General features: G+C 40.9%; 1 protein-coding gene across 1 annotated transcript in view; it reads right to left on the reverse strand.

The window, feature by feature from the left end:
* Window positions 1-23,553, reverse strand: part of VWA3B (von Willebrand factor A domain containing 3B) — a 74,997-nt gene that overhangs the window by 43,264 nt on the left and 8,180 nt on the right. The window contains exons 5-10 of the mRNA XM_074152505.1: window positions 23,164-23,323; window positions 19,032-19,201; window positions 10,698-10,822; window positions 3,887-4,003; window positions 1,008-1,204; window positions 336-490 (exon numbers count right to left, since the gene is read on the reverse strand). Of these exons, the coding sequence (XP_074008606.1) occupies window positions 336-490; window positions 1,008-1,204; window positions 3,887-4,003; window positions 10,698-10,822; window positions 19,032-19,201; window positions 23,164-23,323 (924 nt within the window). The remainder of the gene's footprint in view (window positions 1-335; window positions 491-1,007; window positions 1,205-3,886; window positions 4,004-10,697; window positions 10,823-19,031; window positions 19,202-23,163; window positions 23,324-23,553) is intronic.

Raw genomic sequence — 23,553 nt, forward strand, 5'->3', positions numbered from 1 at the left:
ATGTTTACCAAGTTTTATTGATGATTCTAGAAGTTATCTGCTACCTTATGTCCCAATGCTTTTTGGCACTTTCAGCGGTATTTCAGTAATGTGCAGACTGACTTTCACATTTGTGTTCCAGAAGGAGAACAAAAGACAAAACTGTTCATTGGTTTTCTTACATGGCTACTAAGAAATCCTACCTACAAGATTTTGATCTAAAAAGGATTTCTGGCTTAGCACTGCTAAGTACTGGCAGTTGACCAACCACTTCAGCTTATTATGACAGTAAATGTCAAACATTTCAACGTCAATGTAAAATAATACAAACTGATTTTGCATGACAGAACACTAACCTGCCTTCCACTTGTCTGAGAGCCGCCCTCATTTTCTCTTCGTACTGCTTTAACTTTTCTGTACTAACATATACGTGAACTACAGATCCATCTTTCCAGAAGGTATGTACAAACTTGTCACAGTATTTTGCATGAATTACCTTCTTCTTTGTCTCCTACAGCCAAGAAAGACACATTTCATGTTCCAAAACACATTTTGCAGTGCCTTTAATATTTGGCGAGCAAACTTCAAAGGTACATGCTTGTTGCGCACGAACAGGTGCAGAAATAGACATGGAATAGAGTGGTCACAGAATTTGCTCCTAGCAAAAGTCAGTATAAACTGTTTTTATTCTTGTAGCTACCAAGAACAAAAGCTTACCAAACAGTGTAATTGTAGAGCTTCAGAAAAACAAATAGAAGATAAATGAATCCAAATTCAAGGACCTGAAAACACTGGAGTCGCAAACATTTTTCTAAAGAAAACTGAAGATGACAAGCAATAAAAGCCCTTTGAAACAGTCTTATTTATGACCATCTTTGTCTCATTCCACTAATAAGCTGATTTTAACAAAAACTACAAAACAACGGACCATACACTTTATCATAAATTCATCTATCAGTCAAGTTTTCAAGCCTTAAAAGAAAAAACAAACAACTGACTGGACGTGAGGGAAAATTAACAATACTCACAGCATCAGTTTGTGAAGATTCATCCTCTGGTTTAGTTTTTATGTCAACAATCCCATCTGCATGGCGAAAAGTGCAATCAGCAAGTGCATCGTACAGTGTGAGCTTCTGAGCTTTCAAGCCATACTTCTGCAACCACTTCTCAGAACTCAAATATTTGTCAGATGTGTGCTTTTGTAATGGATGATTGGTTTTCGTTGCTAATAAAGAAAATAAAACAAACAAAATCTCCTGTATAACACGGTTAATTTTGGATAAGCTATTTTCAAAACCAGGAGTTTTTGAAAACTGGAGTTAACATTTTCAATGTTGTTCTGTTTGCACTGACAGCATTCGAGTGAGCAGATATTCTGACTAATTTTTAATATTCTATACATTCACTGTATTTTTTTTTCTTATCAGACAATTCTTTGCAACTAATTCCTTTTTAACTAGGACAAACCCACGAGAAAGAGAGTGAAGAAGATAAATAGCTACAGGATCAACATACAAAAGGAATATTCTTATTTGTTGAATCACAAAATGCCAGAAAAGATTCCCGTATAAGATGTCTAACTTCAAGGAGAATCATTTGAGAAAATGAAATAACACAAGATATAATTGAAAATACAGTCGAGAACACTGGTTAACGCTGCCATTGGTCTTTTTCAGAGAAGGCCATTTAAAGTAGGAGGCAAACTACAATGTCTTTGGGAGAGATTTTACTGTGTTTCTCTGCAATATTGCCTTTTTATATGCTGAATATTGCACCATGTATCCCAAGCCACAAATCATTTTGTGTACCATCTTAACATTTTCTCTAGTTCTATACCCTCCTAGTATTTTTATTTGATACTGAAAGAAACAGGGGTTTAGTTTTTTTGTCTGATATGGTATGACTGTTCTCATGTTTACCTTTTTATGTCATATTGTCTTAGAAATTTTCGAAGGACCATCTTAAGGTTGGGCACTGCACATTTCTGGGTACTGGATACAGGGCTCAACACTCACTCATGGCTAGTTCAATAAATCACACCTAAACCAAACGACCCAGCACTGGGTCTCACAGCAGGGTGACTTTATCTTGTCACACTTTAATTTTGGCGGACCCGGGTGGTATAAATGTCTACTCTGTTTAGATGCAGCTACACTGACAACAGTACTGAGGTCCTGAGCCTGTAAGCAAACCTATGGAGACATCTGCTGCCTTAACACACACAGAGATCAGCCAGCATCAGGGCAGGTGCAGGGTCAGAACCTGTTCATGTGGAAACATTTGCTTTCTGATTGCTTGTGGTCCTTAGAACAGCCAGTGTGGCAAGCGTCACAAATGCACTCACATAATTTTGAAAAGAAAACTGTAGTTTTCTTTCTTCCACGTGCTTTATGTAAAAAGTCGTGTTGCAGTTAAGGTAACTAGTGCATTAGCTGGAAAGTCAGCAGAAAAATTGTGTCTTTTTCTCTGTTTTTTCTCCTGCAGAACATTGCAGTCTTCAGAACAAACTACATTTTGCAGCAGAGCATTTTAAACAGATCAGGAAGGCAAAACAAGGAAGAAATGCAGGCAAAGAGAAAGACTGCCGTTATTTGGATCAATGGGTAACAGTGAAATAATGCTGAAGAAATGACAAAAGAAATCACGCTGTAATTTAATTTCTTTTAATTTATTTATGAAGTGATTATGTATGAAGGCAAACACTAAAAGAACACTAAAGCTGCATAGTCAGGAACACATAAATAAACACTGAAATTAGGGCTGCCCTTGCAGCTTTACTGTGGTCTTTTTGTTGATATGCATTACGGTATAGCTGTTTAACTTCATATGGGAAGTCCCGGTAATTCAGAAGATGCTATTATCAGTGTAAAGAACTGTATTATGCCTTCACAGAAGAAAAAACCTCAAGCTTAAGTCCTTCAGAGTTATGTTATTGACAGATGTGCAAACCCAGCGCAGGCAGCTTCAAACCTTCACCATCACCACCCTAGTCACACATCTCAACACACCGCTGAGAGTTCAAGTGACTGACAGAGGCACTGACAATCATAGCTATCATCCTGAAAATCTACCCCCTCAGTTGCAGTCCAACATTGAAGCTGCCTAGACTCTTCAGATTCCTAAGTTTTCAGTTTTTAAGTCTTGTCAGTACGATCACTCTGCTCCAGACCATGCCAGAGCACCTCCATCTTAGCAGGGCTGAGTAGCTTCTCACCATTCCCTGTTTAAACTTTCCAGAGATTCAGAGATCAGCTATGCTTCTGCCTCCAATAGGCCTCAGTCCAATCGATATGCACAGAACAACAAATGGATCATGTTCTAGGCCAAACATAATGGTGGGAACTGTTAGTTTAATGAACGAGTGTGGGTGTTCCTCCATGTTTCTTAACACAAGAGTTGTCAGAGCACTTTTCCAGAATTGGATTCAGTCCTTTACCCTTGACTAAGAGGTCAAACCCACACTTCTTCCCTTTTAGGGGAATGAACTAGCTACCAGGTTGGAGGCTATCCCAAGAAGACCATGAGGGGAGAGATGAGGTACTTACGCAGCACTGTGTAGAATGAAATTAAAGATTGACTGGCTGAGCCAGAGAGGGAGAGACCACAAAAAAATTAATTTCAATATCTTGAAATCTAGGCAATTTCTAACCCTAGTCACTGTCGAACTGAAAATGATATGTTTCAGCCTTAGCTGTTAAAATTCAGCAAGCCTAAGCAGTAGTAAACAGAGATTTGTAATGGAAAGTTTTAAGCAACCCTGAGTTCAGATGCCAAGTATAGGTGCTACCTGTATACAAACATTTCTGAGAAAGTCATCCCCAAATTGACATACAATCAAAACTGTTCACAAATAAAATATTGATCATGACTATAACGGTAACTCTCTTGAAAGAAACATAAAATATACCGTCTTGAGAAGCAGGCGGGTCAGATTCTGATAAAATTTTCTGAACTTGTGTCACTGTACTCCTGGCTTCTTCCAACTCCTTCCAGATCAAGAAGACATCCTCACGGACACCAGCTACTGCAAAAATAATAATAAAAAGAACTTGAAATTTTGAGAGAAGTTCTGCTTTTTATAACTCCTCAATTGCCACAAAGTCATTGGGTTCATGCAGATGTTGCCATATAACCTTGTTTTCCTTAGGTCCCATTGTAGTGACAAGTGCTGTTCTTTGATAGACTTCAAAAAAGGGCTCAAAGCTGGCACAAGGATATAACAGGTGCTTAGCCTGGTGGAAGCAACCTCCAGAGTTGGCCACAGATTGTTCCCACAATGGAAGCAAATCCTTTTTAACACTTTCAGATAATAATAAGGGAACTCCACAAAGAAATTCACATGGTGTACCCTGGAATTCATTGCAAGACCTTGGCTCCAAATATCAGACCCAACTTTTAAAATTTAAACATACGATATTTTCACTCTTTCAATACCCTTAAAGTACATAAATACCTTTATTTAAAATTAAATCTTCTTTTCCTGAAAAGTATGTGATGAAATTTTGTTAAAATAAGTTTATTTTCATGTTAACAATTCTCAACAGTCATAAATAAATGCTAAATAAAATAAAATAAAATGTTTTACTATCAGGCTATATTCTCAAAAAATTGGAAAAAATCCAAACCTGGAGTTGATAAAAGGTTTCTTAATCTCAATGGATAAGTTTGTCTTGATTTAAAAACTTAAAATGTGCATTTATTTAGTAGAGTAAGATTTTTAAAATTTAGGCACCATGTATACCTAAACAGTATGAACATTACTAAAAAATGTGTAAAATTAGGTTAGTCTCAGAGTTTAAATTGCAATATAGGACAATACAGACACCCTGTGTATAGTGTTACAGCAAAAATACAAAAGAAACTGAATCATGAGCTATCCTAATCATAAATGCGGATTACAGCCTACTGCAGATTACAATCTATTACTGAATTGCACATAAAGATGCTGAACAAGGCAAACTGTATCTTATCATCTAGTGGTTCAGTTAATATACATTGGTGGTTCACTGTATAAAAGATAAGACATGCAAACATGTCTACTGAAGTAGGCTATCAGTAAGCAAACCAACCTGATCATTTTGTTCTTTGATAAACTTCCCTGAAATAATAATATGAACATTTTACAAAATAACAACTCAATTTTAATTGTGAAATGCTTTTAGTTTCCAAGAAATATTTTGAAATACGTTATTGTACACTGCCATCTCCTGGGACCTTCCTGCATTTCAAAAACATCTGTTTCAGCCATTAGGACAAAGATCAACATTCCCCAAATCATAAAAAGCTTTTGTAAAGCAGATAATTCCATAACATAAAACACAAAAGGGAGAAAAAACCTCCGTTTGTTATCATTACCTTTCAAGTTTAAGAAAAGTATTCTGTTCAAATACTTCAGAAAGAAGTCAACTTTTCTTTTATAAACAATCCCCCCCCAGAAATGTAACATATACAAAATCTGAGCGTTGGCAAAATTCCAGAAAGTAGAGAGCTAGAGATTTTCTGATGAGTAGTCAGCCATTGAATATATATAAACACACCTGTTGACACAGTTAAAACCACAAAACACATGCATTCCTACTACACATGCACATATTTCTAAGTTTAGGACTGTTGAGAATGCAATTCCAGTGGAGTTGTCTCCAAGTAAATCTGGATATCCTCCATAAGCTATCACATACTGGAATCCAGATTTAATTTTATGAACGTTTTTAATGTTATGTTTGAAAATATTGAAAGAAGTATACATATTTCAACTACCTTTAAAACAATACTGATGATATTGTTGTGTTGGTTCATTTCCCCTTAAACTGATGCTATGGACTCATCAAATGCACAGGATTATTGTTACTGTCCCCAGTAAGACGTGTATTGAATTGGTACTACACAAGAAGGTATTTTTTTCCTTATTTGTGCTGCAGCACAGCAAAGTAAAACTGCATTCACTTTCGAGGCAAGTATGTTTGATGACGCTTATTATACAGGACAAACGCAGGCATCAGCAACTGCACATTTTGAAGGTCAAGTTGCTTAGAAAACCTTTTAGCTGCCAACAGCTTTTCCTGGATTCAACTGGGAGAGCAGGTTGCAAGCAGTAACAACTGAAGTAACTTTCTCTCTATATACCGGAGGCTCACCTCCGCTTCCTCCACCTCGGCCTCTTTTCCTCTCCAGCTAAGGAAGAATGGCAAGAAAAAGATGTGGCTTTTGAAACTGAGCCCCCAAACTCAAAACAGACATACGCATACAACATATAGTATCTTCCAGGTGTAGTTCTCAACCTCCGGCCCGTCCCTCAAAGTGCATCAGTGAAAAATGACCAAGAAAGCACAAACCTCTCTTTGGTTTAAATTCCCTGCCCTTGCACCTCAGCTGTGCCATTCTGGGGGGGCCACCAACAGAAAAGCAGCTGAAATCCACCACCCCCCTGGGGGGTGCAGTCCCCAACCGCTCCAGGCCCGCTGGCTCTTGCGCTCCTTCAGGCACCCGCGCACCAGGAAAAGATGTCATCTTAAACAAATTCACTTTATCCCCAGAGGCAAAGGGCCCTCTCAGTCCCCCCCGCCATGAAGTATTCGCCCCAGCCACACTGGCTGGCAGTTTAACGGCCACCGGGGCTGAAACCCTGGGGAACCCCCCCCCCGGTTCCGATTCGAAAGCCACCACATGGCAACAGCAGGAGGGCGGCCACCAGACACGCATGAGGGAAGCGGCCTTAACGCCCTGCTGCCTGGCCCCTGGCTCCTGTTTCAGCTCTCGCAGCGGCCATCGCAACCCAGCAGAGCACCTCACACCGGGTAACGCTTCAGAGAGGTGCCCTGCCCTGGGTTAAATGGCATTTCTGCTCTGAAGGAAGGGGGCTCTGGAAAAGAGGAAGAGGATGGGGAAGGGTGCGGGGAGAGCCTGCAGCGAGGGGCAGAAGGATTTTGCTGACACTGGCAAATTGAGAAGCAAGATGTGGGTAGGCCTAAGCAAAAACACAAACACACTTGCACATGTACACGGAAACTCATAACTGCCCTCATTTCCATTTCCCAGTTATTTAACGCTGTCAGGCAATCTTAAAAGAAGCAGCTTTCCGCACCTACCTTCCAGCAGACAAACTCATCCAGTTTGACAAGTCACTGTAACTCATTTGATTTCATACTCAAGATACAAAACCTGCTGAGGAAAAAAGCCCATACACAAAAAAAAAAAAAAAAAAACAAAAACCCTGGAAAATCTACAATATCTTTGAACCATCAAGCAAATACCAACGCAAAAGCAACTCATGGAAAGCAGAAGCATATCATACTTCTCTGATTATCTGACTTAGACCGTGGAAGCAAGGGAATCCAAGTATAATGGAATAAGATCTATTTTAAACTTCATTTGCCTGCAAGGCAAGATGGGCAATTTAATTTCTTCATTGCTGGTCCCTTCCTCAGCCTCTATGTGGCAGCAGAACATAGCAATATTCCCTCAAGCGTTGATTTTTAAAATCCCCACTTAGAGGGGGGTGAACGGAGGGACAAAGGAGCACAGGAGGGGAGTACGCAGCTTTACCTGCGTACCTGCCAGGTCAAGCGGCACTGAAACTCACTGTAGCCCGCTCCTGCCCCTTTCCCACTGGGCAAATGGACAAAGCAAATGAACTTTGTATACCATGTGGTATTGCAGAGCGGCTGTCTGCAACACTCTCTACACATTAGCAAAGAGATTTGCCAGGCCAAGGTTAGGCTGCTAAGACTAGACAAGGCACATGCAAGGAAAAAGTAGAGGTCATGATCTTTGCTATAGCTTGTAGGCAAAGCAGCTACTCTGAAATCATCATCCTGGCTTTCCGATGGGAAGGTTTGGTCTCTCCCACGTCTGTGTACATAGTTCATTGACTTCAGTGACATAGAGGAGGCTGGAGCTTGTATGCTTCCCATTTTACACACAGTAACCTGAAGTTTTCCCTGTGATCATAGGTAAATGTGGAAAATCAAGTACACCTAAGAATACAGCTTTACACTCTTCACAAGGAGGTCAGACACATCCCTCTTTGGATTTGTCAAATGAGTCAAATCCTGATTTCAGTCCATTTGCATTTTCTTTACACATACCCTTCCACCTATTCCAACACACACTGCGCAGAGATTTACTGTTGTTTCTATTTCAGCCAACAAGGACTCATTATTCATTTCAGGATCTAGTTCAAAAACGTCATTGCTTTCCAAGCCCTGTTTATCACTTATCTCCCTGTCACTCCAGCAATGACACAACTGTGCCCCTTTTCCTCAAGAACCTTCTTCTCCACAGCTTTTACCATCACTTGCCCTCTATATCTTCAACTTCCAAATTAAATTTGACCTCCCTTCTGCTTATAATTTTAACTACATAACAGGATTGCTTAATTCTGCAACTTTTTGCAGATGAAGAAGCTATATGAAGAATGTAGGCACAAGTGGTAACAGGATAATCAGTGCTAGATGAGGAGATATTACCACATTGGTGAAATTAGGCTTTATGTAAAAGCCTTAAGTAAATCTGAGTCTGCCATCATAAGAACCTTAATTCTTTACTGGCTTACACCTTTTTTGATCTCGAGCACCCACTCAAAATGAGTGTAAAAAAAAATTCAAATTTGGCAGTTTCTCACGCTTGCTTTCTAAATGACTGCTCAAGATGCAAAACAGGGGAGAATGGAGCTCTTATCTGAAGTTTTAAATAGTTCACTTCCGACTTGTTTTGGTTAAGCAGATGAAAAAGAGTGAACATGAAGATATTCTGTATTTGCAAAATGCTGTTATCCAGTGGATACCCAGAAAACTATCAGATGTCCTTAAAATGGCTTTTCCAGTCCATAAAGCATAATGATGAGTTTCAGTTTCCAGCTGTTGCGTTTGTGATGCAAAAAGAAACATAATCAAAATATTCCTGTGCCTCCCCTTATTTTCAAGAAACACTACATTTGGAAGATTCTCTGGTTCATTTTGTATTCATTTCCTTGTATAGTTTGTGTCAAATATCCAAGAACCAGTTTCAGAGCCCATTAGTGAGTAATCAACACTTTTATTTTTATTACCTTCTACACCCTTGAAGGAGTCTCTGAAACAAGAGACATCAGACACAGACCAGAATAATGTCTCCAATGTGTTTTCTTTTCTGAAAGGACTTTAGATTCTGCATATGACTGAAATGCTCCGATTGGCTGACAGTGATGTCACGACTGGGCTTATAATACCCTGTAAATGCAGAAAGCTAATTGTGTTCCTTTTTAATGTGTAAATCCTACTCCATAATAGCAATAAGACACAACAGACAATGCACTTCAAGGAGATTACTGCCCTTTTGAGCGATTAAAGCTATTCAGCTTTCAGCTTTAGAAACAGTGGTGAGGAAGTAATTTCAGTCATGCAGGAGCTCTGGGCCCATCTATTGACACAGGCTGGCTGCCCCAGGGGGAAGAGGAAGCCAGCTCCCCCTATGCACACCCCCAAACGGGGTCCAGCAAGGAAGCACTCGTAGCAGACTGAAGGCAATCATTATACTGCGCTGAATTAGTATGAAATGAGAGACAGAGTTTTGAAGCATTCTCTGCTGTTGGTTTCTAAACCCTGAGTGGGTGAGGCTTGAGTGTCCCTTCATGAAGCAAAAAAAAGCAGGTGATACCTCCCTCTCTTAATTCTTGCCCCCTAGTATGGTTCTCTCATACTGTTACAGTCACAGCCCTAGTGAAGGATAGGCTAGTAAACAAGGAACTCAACTACAACCCAGGAAATATGGGACAGTTAGTCCAGGATTGACAAACAACCTTTGGTGAGTCACTAAATCCACCTTATGCCATACATTCCCTAGCAGTAAGAAGAGGATAAAACCGTTCTACCTCTGGGGCAACACTAATGCTCCCCAGACATTAGAATAAAGAGGTCTTATGCCTCCTGATATTTAAAAGAAACAATGTTTTAATTTAACATCCTGCTGATAAAGATATCAGACTTGACACACACAACTTCACTTCACAGCACAAGCTGATCTCCTCCCGACCTGGCTGAAACTCCAGTCCAGTCCCACTGAACAGTAAGGCTGACTTATCCCAGAGGAAGTACCACTGTGACTAATAAGAAACACACTGAGGGCTTTCTGCCCAGCTCCACCCCCCAGTAAAACTGTTTCTTTCTGTTATTTGTTTTCTCCTGAGTTTTTTTTTCATCAATTTCTGCCCCCTTCACACACACACACCCCCACACACCTATTTGCACTTTCTTCTGTATGGTTATTTTACTGTGCTCGTAGCCTGTCTTTATGACAAATTCAGATCTTGTGAGAAGGAAGTCAACCTCATGTGGATTTAATCCCCTTATATTACATATGAACTTGGCCTGTATTGACATGGCTGTTGTATCAAATGGTCTTCCACATTATTCCTCTTCCTTTCTGCCATTTCTCTCTACCTTTCCACAAGGTCACTGGCATAAGCACACCAGTACCATTCTTCATGTCCCTAAAGAAATGTTCTTCTCTGTTTTTTCACTTCTCTCAATTCTCACATGCACACCCTTATTCTTTTCACTTCTCTCTTTTCCTTTCCCTCTCCTTCCCACCCACAGAATTTCCATTTGACCAGTCCTGTTGTCACCCCACCCAAGCCTACAGAAGGCTTCTTTGATTTTACACTTAGCAAGTTCCTATATTATATTTCTATTCTGAAATCTCACTGAAAAAATCAGTATCATCTTGGTTTCCATATTGTCTACCTAGTGGCATTCGCCCTCTCACTTTTCTGGAATTCAGGGCAATTAGACTTTTTCCATCCTCTTCACATTTTGGTGCAGGTCCAGTAGCATCTCTATAGTCACTCTTCTCAGCAAAAGCATGGAATCTGTAATACAAAATGTGTTTTCACCAGTACGTAAAATACATAAATACTTTTCTAATTTTAACAAGATGTATGTCACACATGCAAGATCATAGTGGTGTACAACTTCAGAATTATTTATCTATGCAATTCAACTACAAGAACACTCTGAATATTATCAAACCTCATATATGCATTTATGTACATTCTGAAGTCTTTTCATGAGAACATCCTTTCAGTTTGGTATCATTTACTCTGAGGCACCTTCCTTTTCATTCTCCTGGAAATCTATTCTTAATTAATGCTTTTAACATGCTGAGCAAACATGTCATTTGAGATGTCTGAGATGACACTAACACCTTTTTATCAGATTATCCTCCCAGTTGAAAGCCTAACAGAAACGTTTATTTCATTATCGACATACAAAGCAGGAAGTCAAACAGACAAGTCAAAATAGAGAAGCTCTCAGAGCAGGAAAAAGATGCATTTCTAAAACAGAACTACGCTAGAAAGAGTCTCAAGTCATGAAAAGCCCATGAACTTGGCCACTCCTATGGGAAAACTGACAAACTTATAGACAGTTATTGGGCAAATACCCACCACCAAGATATTAATTTGCCCAATACCTCTCTGCACCAAAGCTAGACTTATGCAAAATGAAGATAGTGGGAATCATACCAAACAAAGTGATTCATCTCAGCTCCCTGCCACAACCCTTCATGCCTCTTTCTCTACCATACAAGTGTATGGGAGCACCCAGCCAAACCGGTTTCGGAGCACAATAGGTGAGATGCAGGGGGTTGTCATCCGACTCAGCTTCATCTCCGCCTTGCCTTGTCTATGCAGAGATAACTTGGGGGGAGCTGCAAAAACGGCTCAGCCCGGGGTTGTCTCAAGATTGCATCACAATAAGAACCGAAACCGAATGGAGCCTTAACTCCCTTAACAAATAAAATGCCCTGAGTCCCATCCCACCACTAGTCCCATGACTTTGAGTGCTAGACATCACAAAATTGGCAACAGAGACTTGGCCATCGCACCACCAGAGGTAAACATCCCAGATAGTGTAATCCACTCAGGCATAATCCTGCACCCCCACAGAATCAGGAAATATAAACCTCAAGGTTTGAGGAGGAAAATGGGGGGTAATCTTCCAACGATACAGCTGGCCTGTAGGAGATTCGTCCCCCCCCTTGTCCAGGACGCTGTACAGGGTAACTTCCCAGGGATTGAGCGACCTTACCTGAGAGAAAGGGTAAGTGATAAAGAAACATACGTATGGTATATGGCATGCTATTAAGATCGTGATTTGTGCACTCTTTTAAGGTATTAATATCTAGCGCGCTTGTGGTTTGTGTTGTTACTTTTCGGGATCACTTGTAGGTTGCAATAGTGTATTCCGTGAATTGATTTTAAATTGCAATAGTGTAATCGCCATTGTACACATAGAACTCGCAATAGTGACGTATTGGACCTGTGAGTGAAGTCCAAATAAATTGTTAATTTGAACCTCTCAGTGAAGTCCTTTTTCCCGTTTCGTCACAAAAATGGCGCAGCGAGCAGGGTGTATAATGGACGAGCTATTGCAGAAACATGGTTGTAAACCTTCTCCGGCGGATAGGGAGAAGGCTAAGAGGTTGTGGAAAAGTGAGGGGAAAGTGGTGGAATGGGTAGAGCAGTGTCAGAAGGAACAAAAGAAAAAAGACGGAAAAGGTAAAGGTGTTCTGTGTACTGTTTTTGGAGCATGTTTAGTCTGTGCACAGGAGGAGGCTGTTAAGAAAATGGTTGTAGCTAACTCGGAAGCAGACGCGCTGACTAATTGTAGTAAAAAGGTGTGTGAATTGCAAGCTGAAGTTGAGGCTACCAAAGCTGCTTTAGAGGAAGAACGAAAGACAAAAGAGGCCTTAAGGGCCCATGAAGGACAATTGGAAGTTGAAAACATGTTTTTGAAAGACGAATTAGCTGCTGAAAGGGAGAGGAATCGGAGGTTACAGGAAAAATTAGATCTTTTGTTGTCAAGTGCTCCGACCCCCTCTCCCACCCAAGTCAGGAACTTAATTATGTGTGCCGACCCTGATACTTGGGACGGGGACATCTGGGGTGACCCAGATGTGGAGCCCGAGGGGACAAGTAATATTGAAATTCGACCCCTCATTAAAACGGAGGTGCAGTCAAATGATAGAAATGATCGGAGATGTACTACAACACGTATCACCCCATGGTCCGGACCCGAGCTTGCCCGAATGCAAGAGCAATTTTCACGCAAGCCAGGGGAAAGTGCAACTGAATATTTATGGAATGTTTCGCTAAAAGGAGGCGATCGTATCTTGCTGAGTGAGGAGGAAGCAAGAGGTTACTGGGGTCCTGGCGTATTTCTGGATAGGGGTCCGGTAGGGGATCAACCCTTAACACTTAGAGTCGCCCACTGGGCAGGGGGGATAGATTCTAGAGAGCGGGGCGAGCCACTGGCTATTAAAACTGCTGGGCTGTCTGGGCTAGCTGAGTCCGTACAAAAGGCTGCCTGTATACAAGCCATGTATGAGCGTGGTGAGCAGGGCATTCCCCTTGCCGCTCCGGTAGATCCGGTCCACCTTAAACCATTGATTAGAGGTCTCCCTGATTCCGTGAAAATGTATGTGCAAAACCTAAAGGAAAAGATTGCACAGGCAATTAACCATAATACTCGCAACCCGCACCAGCGGCAGCAGCCTGTTTTGACTTGGGGGGAACTATTACAAGAAATAGTGATTTTTGGTAGAGACATGGGTTGGTTAGAGGAAGGCTCACATTTACAGCGCCGGGTCCGGCGGGCACAGTTTGTTGGGCATAATAATCCTCGTCCTCCCCGACAAACTAATTCTCGCTTTGACCCCCAGCGTAATGAATTGTGGAGAAAGGCTTTAGCATTAGGAATACCCCGATCAATGTTACATGGGCAGTCCACAGAGAATATTCGTATTATGGTAAACCTGGTGGAGCAGCCTATTAGCAAGACTACAGAACATACTGATACTGCTAAAACACAGAGAGATAAACCCTCTGCTCCTGCGAATCCTTTCTCAGATTTAAGGAAGGATTTAATAGATCTAAAAAACTAGAAAGCGCGGGGGGTATTTTAGGCCGACCCACCCGCGTAATATCTAACTTAGAATGGCCTAACCATTTAAGTGACCCACATATTACTTTAGCTACTGGCCCCAGACGAATACCTGTAAATTTTCTAATTGATACTGGAGCTCAAATAAGTGTCATCACTGAAAAAACAGCAAAAAAGTTAGGTTTAGTCCCCACACGGAAGAAAATAAATGTAATAGGAGTAACTGGAGTCCCTGAAATCAGACCAATTGGTACGGTGTGTGTCTGGCTTCCAGGAGAAAACCGAATGACTAAGATAAAAGTAGTCATCGGTCCTTATCGTAATAACATTTTGGGATTTGATGTATTAGCAAACAAAGTCTGGAGGTTGCCAGACGGGACAGTGTGGAGCTTTGGAGCCCCACCATGTGAAGTTCGGTTACTGGAGACAGCCATTAGACTGCCTCCTTCCCAGGTAATGAATGTTAATCAATATCCACTACCAGCCGCAGCCAAAACGGGGATCAGGGAAGTTATTAAAGACCTGGAAGCCCGTGGCATTATAATTAGGACACACTCACCCTATAACTCCCCAGTACGGCCGGTACGTAAAGCGGACGGTAGATGGCGACTCACAGTTGACTACAGGAGGCTTAATAGCAATGCAATGCCCCTTACGGCCGCTGTTCCTAGCGTTGCTGACTTGGTTACCCAGATTCAAGCTAACCACCACACATGGATGTGCACATTAGATGTTAAGGACATGTTTTTTATGATTCCTCTTCAGGAGGAAGATAAACCTCAATTTGCATTCACGTGGGAGGGAGTGCAATATACCTTTAATCGGCTCCCACAAGGATACAAACACTCTCCCACTATTGCCCATAATGCATTAGCAAAAATATTGAAGGAGATAAAAGTACCAGATAGGGTAAGCATGTACCAATACATTGATGACATCTTAATAGGTGGGGACAATGAAGAGGCAGTCAGAGAAGTGTCCAGTAAGGTCTGGGACACACTGACTTCATTGGGATTAGAAATCCCTCCATCCTGGTCAACCAGTAATGGTCAAAATACCTCAAACTGGAGTTATGCCCCTGACATTGACCAATCCAAGGGGATCACATGCATGGGAAGCAAAAGATAACTCTGACCGCATACGTCGAATAAGTAGTAGGTGGATCATACCAGATTTTTAACTGACTCATTGTCGATCATATATACGGTCGAGCAGCACTTTTCCATTTGCTTGCAGGTGCACCTCAACAAAAGGAGGGACGAGGAGTACGACGGGGTGGAGACCTAAGATGCGTCGACCCGAAGTATGAACTGTGCTTGCATGGAGTGGACAAACTGTGCAGAACTTGAAAGTGGAAAGTTTTTTTTTTTTTTTTCTGATCTTTGTATATTTGTTTTGATAAGAATAATTTTGGTTGTTTGTTAACCTAAGTTTTAATATTAGATGCTGTATCATGGCAGTGATTGTAAGGCCTTTTGTAATAATAGTCATTAGCTCCATAATAATCATAGGTATAAGTAGGCAATCTGGAATATGGAATAGACAGCCTCGGGCTTTTGAACAACATGTTGATGGATCCCCAATTATAAATCACGCCGAACCAGACAATGTGATCTATAAGATGATACAAGGCTTTGCCCGCATGCTTAATTTTTCTCATGTAACTACCTGTCTGCCTCTACCACATACCCCCACTCAGGGGCTCCCCATAACAGCTCTCCCCGTGGATATGGGTAAAAATTTAGACTGGCTCTGGAATCAAAATAAGTCTATTATTTGGGGTGAATTTGAATGGAGGTGGCCGTTTAACAATACACTAAATCGAACTTCTGTTTGGAGTTTAAACTGTTCCTATGCCCCTCTTTGTCTGGACAATAAGACTGTGGGATGTAGAGGTAAACAACCACAATTCTTCCAACAGCCGTGCTCCAAACACCCTTGGGCAGATACGCGTTATGGGGAGAAACCGTACTGGGGGAAACGTTTAGTCCTGAGGTATGTGGAACCGGTAAACACCCAGTGGTGCTTTGAGTTTCCTTCAACACCCAGTAATTCATGTACATGGTTCAATGTAATGCAGGGGCCACCTGCTGATTGTTTATGGTCTCACGTCCATGAGGAGAAAAGAGATGACAGGAAGGATTGCTATCCATGGAGGTCTCAACAAAAGACCTCTACACAACCCAGTGTAAAAAGCCCACTGTGGAATTGCACAAATATTATCAATTGTACCACTGGTGGGAATCTACAAAACAGTTGGGTGTGGTTAATCCCTTCATTACGGCATTTAATTAGTGTTGCCTGCTTATGTCAAAATTACACAAAGCCATATCCTCCAGCAATGGGGTGTAACACCAGCATAAGCTATAAGGACTTAAAATATTCAGAAAAATCCTCTTGTCGGATCCCTCGAACCATGGGCAATTGCGATGACTCACCTATATATGCTCCTCGCCAGTTAACTTGGATATGCTCAGATGGGACTATTACAGATATGTTAAACCCTATTCATCCTGGTCTGCAATGTACTTTGGGAGTACCATCATTATGTCCTTCTTACTACTCTGAAAAATTTATTTCTCAAGGACTGTGGCATCCCCGTACTAAACGAAGTACAGATGGTACTGGTTGGACTGTATCCCAGAAATTAGCAGTATGGGCGGAAGGATTCTTCGGATTAGGAATAGGTCACCTTAGAACTAGAATTATGTTGTCCAATTTAACTGCACAAGTAGAAACTTTAGCAAACCTTACTAATGACAACTTTGAATTGCTCAATGCCCAAGTGTAAGCTGTTTCGAAAGTTGCACTTCAAAACCGACTCGTGCTAGACATGATACTACTCAAAGAACAAGGAGTGTGTGGATACCTAAAGGCAAACCACAAACAAGAAGAATGCTGTGTCACAATTCCTAATGTGTCACTACCTCTCCGGGAAAACCTCCAGAAGATGAAGAAGATAGCTGAAGTGACACATGAGCTGCAGGACCAAATGAAGGACACTTGGTTGGGAAATATTTTCGCTAAAATAGGATGGGTATTTACTGGATGGATTACTAACTTGTTGCAAACATTGTTTGTTATCATAATTTGCATTATTGTAGTATGCATTGCCATTAGTTGTGTCAAAAGAATTATTGTAAAATCTATCTCTCAGGTAAGGGTCCACCTGGAAACTGGGGAATACCTGCATCTACTTAAACACTCAGATGAAAATTATACAGACACATTGGGTGATGATGACATATCCGTGGTGGATCTGTGACTCAGGTCACGGGGTGGAATGTATGGGAGCACCCAGCCAAACCGGTTTCGGAGCACAATAGGTGAGATGCAGGGGGTTGTCATCCGACTCAGCTTCATCTCCGCCTTGCCTTGTCTATGCAGAGATAACTTGGGGGGAGCTGCAAAAACGGCTCAGCCCGGGGTTGTCTCAAGATTGCATCACAATAAGAACCGAAACCGAATGGAGCCTTAACTCCCTTAACAAATAAAATGCCCTGAGTCCCATCCCACCACTAGTCCCATGACTTTGAGTGCTAGACATCACAAAATTGGCAACAGAGACTTGGCCATCGCACCACCAGAGGTAAACATCCCAGATAGTGTAATCCACTCAGGCATAATCCTGCACCCCCACAGAATCAGGAAATATAAACCTCAAGGTTTGAGGAGGAAAATGGGGGGTAATCTTCCAACGATACAGCTGGCCTGTAGGAGATTCGTCCCCCCCCTTGTCCAGGACGCTGTACAGGGTAACTTCCCAGGGATTGAGCGACCTTACCTGAGAGAAAGGGTAAGTGATAAAGAAACATACGTATGGTATATGGCATGCTATTAAGATCGTGATTTGTGCACTCTTTTAAGGTATTAATATCTAGCGCGCTTGTGGTTTGTGTTGTTACTTTTCGGGATCACTTGTAGGTTGCAATAGTGTATTCCGTGAATTGATTTTAAATTGCAATAGTGTAATCGCCATTGTACACATAGAACTCGCAATAGTGACGTATTGGACCTGTGAGTGAAGTCCAAATAAATTGTTAATTTGAACCTCTCAGTGAAGTCCTTTTTCCCGTTTCGTCACAACAAGAAACATTCACTTTCCTTTTATAAAGGAGGTAAAAACTGCCAAAAGAAAAAAGGATGGTAACCGGCAACGTACCTGGTATCATGGAAGTACCATGGCTCTAAATGACCACGATCATTTCAGACACACATCAGACGAGAGCAAACATAACACTTTCCCACAGTCTTGTTTTTTGGCAGACGCTCCATCTCTTAAAAGCTACTTCTAAACACAGATGGCTATAAAAAGAGCTAAGCAGCTGCCATCTTACCAATTGCTTTGCTGTCATTTGGAGATTTCTACTGTTGGAGGTCTTCCCACTCTTGCACAAACAACAGTGAAACAGAAAGAGCTAGAAGCCATTTCACAGCTCTGTAACTGTACAGTGACTTCTGTTAAGCAGAGAAACACCCACTGACTCCTATTGCCCTCCTGCTGTTCAGCGTGAGTTTGGTATTGTGGGATTTGGTGTTTGTTCATTTGTTTCCCTTATTTTGATATCAGAATCAAGATTAGTTTTATTATCCCATTCTACCGAAGGCTGATTCTCACTACATGACTGATTCCCAGGATGCAGTAGCCAACAAGCCATGTGGAATATATCAGTTTCCACCACCATACCAAATAGATGCTAGAGAGCATGGTACAGAACTGAATTTCCACACAACAGGGCCTGATGGATAACACCACATCAATTTTCCATTGTTCCAGGAACTGCCCACGTAAGACAGGCATTACCTTTTCAGTACATGTCTTTATGGCATTTGATCCAACAAAACTCTAGATCCTTTGCTGATGCCTGTGGGTATCACCAGAGTACAAAGCAATACAATAACAACTTGCTTCAATTTATATTGTGACCCTGTGACTCTGTTTGAGTAAGTCCTGCATTTTAGTCATAGCTCTTAAGACTATTTCCCCAGTTTCCCCAGATCACTTACTGACCTGCTTTGTCTCATTTTCCTCATGAGTAAAACAAGGATTACATTCAGATATCTTCAGATACCATTCCTAACAACAAAGCACTTTACAAGTACTTAGATCATTACTGCGCTGCTTCTTTGTCATACCTGCCAGAGGCCAAGTGGCTCAACTCTTTCAGGAAAATAATAGTTTCATCTTCCCTAGCATTGAAAGATACCGTGTTGACCGGACAGGGGCCATGAGAAACCTTCTCAAGGAGTAGCTGCTTTGTGTCCACTGGAACATCACCCACAGCAAAGTAGTAAACAGCTTCAACCTGTCATTAAAGAGAAAAAAAATTGGGAATTGGAAGACATTGTTCTACATAGCTGCCTGGTACTTATTCAAGTACTGTCCTGTGCTGAGTACTGGTATTTGGTAGAACCAATGCATTACTTGGGCTATAAGATTTTCAGATCTTTGGTTCTCCCGCTCATTTATGCTAGTAATTCAAATGAAGTCCACACAAAATTTCCTGAAGTGAGAAGATAACCTGGCCCACAGCCCCTGGATCTGATTCTGCCCTTTCCACAGAAGTTAACTGAAACCAAAGAGAGGTGTAAAGAAGGACAAACGTATTATTAGCCAGGAAAAGGCTCTGTGCCACGCTCCAATTTTATGAAGAGAGATGCTACGTTGGTGCCTTGCCAGGGCTGAAAATCAGTAGGAACTTATATACTAGACATACTTTTACTGGCTGTATGTATTATGAGAGAAGGAAAGATTTTTTTGAATGCTACTGCTGGCATTTACAGATAATTTGGTTTTTTTATACTTCCCAAGGCAGAGGAAGCTTGACAGGTTTATTATGACCGCACACACTTATATTCTGAAAATGTTATTGCAAGAAGAGAGAGAAGCTGAAGAAATGTCCTTTAGTTATTGCTTGAGTATTACATTATGAGGAATTTGATGTTACTTGCACTTATCCATGCTAACAGTCCTCATGGGGATTATGCTTCTTGAATCTTTACCATCATTAAAAACAAATGAAACGACATCTATCCCATGCTGATGTTCAAGACAGTAAGTATAGCTTATCAGTCCTATGGCATGGTACATACCAACTGATAAGTATCTGATAAATAGTGGTTTAACTGAAAAACTACACTCAAGTATGACTAGGAATCCTGGGACACGCACCACAAAAGAGAGGACAACTATTTGAGTCTGGGATAGCATTGAGGAAATGTTTCTGCACCCACATAATTTCATGCAGTAGTAAAGCAAATTCAGTATCACCTGAAAGTGAGTTCATGCATTTCCACTACTGCTGTTGATATTATCTTTCAGCTCCCTGAGGCAACAGACTGGCACACGAACATCTTTTGTCCAGTTTGTACTTGAAGCTTCCAGACTGTAGACTCCCTGTACTGTCCCACATCATAAGCACATTGATACAAACTGACACGGACTTCAGGATTTCAAGCTCTCTCCCTCCTCTACCTTTTGCCACAAATACTTGGGCTAATCCTCAGCAGTGGAAGACGCCTCTCCCAAGCAGCAACCCAATCTCAAGCTAGACCAGACAAATTAACGAAGCAGCATCTTGCCACCTCAGGCTTCCCTTGGATCTTGTAGAGGGGTTGAGACACTCTGTGGGGGAGGCAGGGCCCATAGTTGCAGACCACACTTGCTTGAGAGCAAGCAGGTCTGTGGCCAGCCAGGTGTCCTGGCATCACTGTTAATACTAGACAAATACTAAGGTTAAAGAGAAGAATGAATGTGTTTCATTAAAGTGCAAGATTAACAAAATAGTTCTTATCTTTGGAAAAAGATGCACAGAAACATAATGAAAGAACTCTTGCATCCATCTGTGCTTTAGTTCAGTTTTACAAGGTTCCCTCTCTCTTTCATCCAAATAAAAAGCCACCTGAGCATGCACACAGCTCTTCCAGCTGAGACCCAGGCCTTGGGTAATGCCTTGTTTTCTTATTCCTTTTGCTGAAGAGGCTCCTGAAGTGGGGGAATGCATGCATATTACACAACCACTTTTCCCTGTGTTCCTTCAGATTCACATCTTCTCCCCCTCCCTCCTAAGATTGCCAATAATTCATAAGCTTGATATTCAATAAGTATATCAATTTTCACACTTCCTCCAAAGGATTTACTGCCTGCCTCTGCAATTTTTGAAATGCTGATGTTTCTTGGACATAGCTGATGCAGAATCAACTCCTCACAAGAAAATAAACAAAATTGCTAACCACAGACAATTCACTCTACTTAACTACAAAACCAGCAATACCATGCCACAAAGGAAATGTTCCTTACAGATTAGTGGGGAAAGGTTAAAACCTTTACATTTAGTCCTTCATATTTTGAAAACTATAATTTATGCAGCCATCTAAACAAACAAACAAAACTTCATACAAGAACAGGAAGGAGAACAACATGAACAGCTCCTCACAGTCTTTACTTTGGTGGGGAGGTGTGTTTTGGATGGGTGACCCACACTTTGCAGAGTAGCACCTGTAGAGAACTGCAAGTTAAACACTGCGAATGCATCTGTGGCAGGTAGAACTCAAAGGACTGCAACCTTAGCAGAGTCATCTTGAGCTTGGGACTGACAGGTCATGAAGAAAGGAAATCTAGGCAGTTACCCCACATGGGAGGAAAAGCTCAGCTAAAGGAATGACAGGAAGAGCCAAGTCTATGGAAAAAAGAGCCATTGTTTTGGAGCAACTTCTGTTGATGAAGCCAGTTCTGAGGAATGAGTCATTTATGACTCTTCAGTGACTATGCAGCTTTTGCTTAGGACTGAATGGGATCTCTCCCAGCCTCCAGTACAGTGAAGCTTGCACTCAAGTGAACTGTCAGTTATGAATGACAATGAATCATAGAATCATAAAATCATAGAATAGTTTGGGTTGGAAGGGACCTTTCAACGCTATCTAGTCCAACCTCCCTTGCAATGAGCAGGGACATCTTCAACTAGACTGTATTCAGGAGTAATTGAAGTTTGTTTTATCTTGAGCATCTGCCACAACTGACTCCACAGATTACCCATTAGCTCACCAATGTACAGAAAAAAATAACAGATGTCTCACTGTTTGACGGATTTTAATTTCTGTTTATTCATACAGAGACCCACCAGCTTCAACAAGCCTTTTTTTCACCCAAACAATACTGAAATCTAAATACAGTCTTTTTTGTTTCCCACCAGGAAATCAGTAATATACTGCAAATTGAAAATGTTAATAAAAATTATGAAGGAGGCATTTAAAAAGGCAGTCATAAAAAATCTCATTGTTGCACAATTTGTTCCTCACCCAGTTCCTTTTTAATATCAGTTTCCAAACATCAAGGTTCATCTGGATAAGAAACAACCAGCACAGGGAACCAGAAGGAAACTCAAGCCAAATTTACCTTCTCCTTCAAACAGTGTATCAGAGATTTAAAAAGGAGTTTGGATTGGATCTGTGCATAGCTGTGGATCTTAATGGCAGTGAAAACCAATGATTCTAGTCCACACACAGTAGGCCAGATTCTCCATTAAATTTGGGTGCTGAATTTGGGTTTCAGTGAACTGAAACCATGTACGCTGTAAGCAAATTTCATAAAATATCTCTTTAACAACACAAGTTTTACGTGACTAGCTGAAATGATGGTATATATGTTTTAAATCTTGTGACTCTGCTATAATTAATATAGTAATATGGCACTTTTAGAAACAGACAGAATTTAATTGCAGCAATACTGTGCATGCTTTGTCTTTTTGTCCAGGAAAATACTCTAGCTATAACCTGGCTGATGAAAAAGGATTTGCATATCCCTACCATGACTTAATGCTTAAATAAATCTCTGTACTTACTATTTTGGATTTTAAACCTAATTTTTCATGAGCACTTTGGATACATAATGAAATAAAAATGGTTTCCCTGTCTTCAATAATGTTGATACTAGCAATTTCCTCATAAACTGGAAGCCCTGAAAAACATATATGGCAAAGAAAGTGGAAGGGAAGATGTTTCCTCTTTCCATTAATGACTGAATATGTAATTTGTTCTGTGTACTCTAAAAAAGAAAATAAACAAGTTTCTGCATTCAAAATGCAGTACATTTACATAAACAGACCATCAGTAAACATAGTATGCAGCTACACTTGGGGAAAAAAAACTTTCCAAATGCTGTCATTAATATTTATCTTTGCAATATTCATCAGGGCAAATCACAGTAGCCAGTCTGGCACTGAATATTCTTGGATTTACTTGAGGCTTCTGAAAAGATGTATGAGCTTACCGCCTCATCACTCATGGCTTCCAGCAGGGCTTCAACAGAGCTGGTATGGCTGGCAGCTGTCACATGGTCCAGCTTCCAGAGCCACGTAACAGCAGACTTTACAGTATGCTCAGACACAGGAGTAGATTTCTGTTGCCACTTCGTAAGATCCTGAGCAGCCCTGAAAATTACATTAATTATAAATCAGGAGTAGTGAGAATAATGCTGGCAGAGTAAGAGAGTGGAGCTCTGCTATTGCTACTATTGTTTCTATTCTTAAGTAATAATTACAATAAACCACAGATACTAAATCTAGACTTGCAATAGAAGAAGCAGAGGAAAAATGAAACCACTAGGAAAATAAAACCCTTAGAAAAATGCTGTCATTTTATTAAGAATTTTTTTTGAGAC

The sequence above is a fragment of the Numenius arquata genome, chromosome 1, assembly GCF_964106895.1.
Source record: "Numenius arquata chromosome 1, bNumArq3.hap1.1, whole genome shotgun sequence".
Lineage (NCBI taxonomy): Eukaryota > Metazoa > Chordata > Aves > Charadriiformes > Scolopacidae > Numenius > Numenius arquata.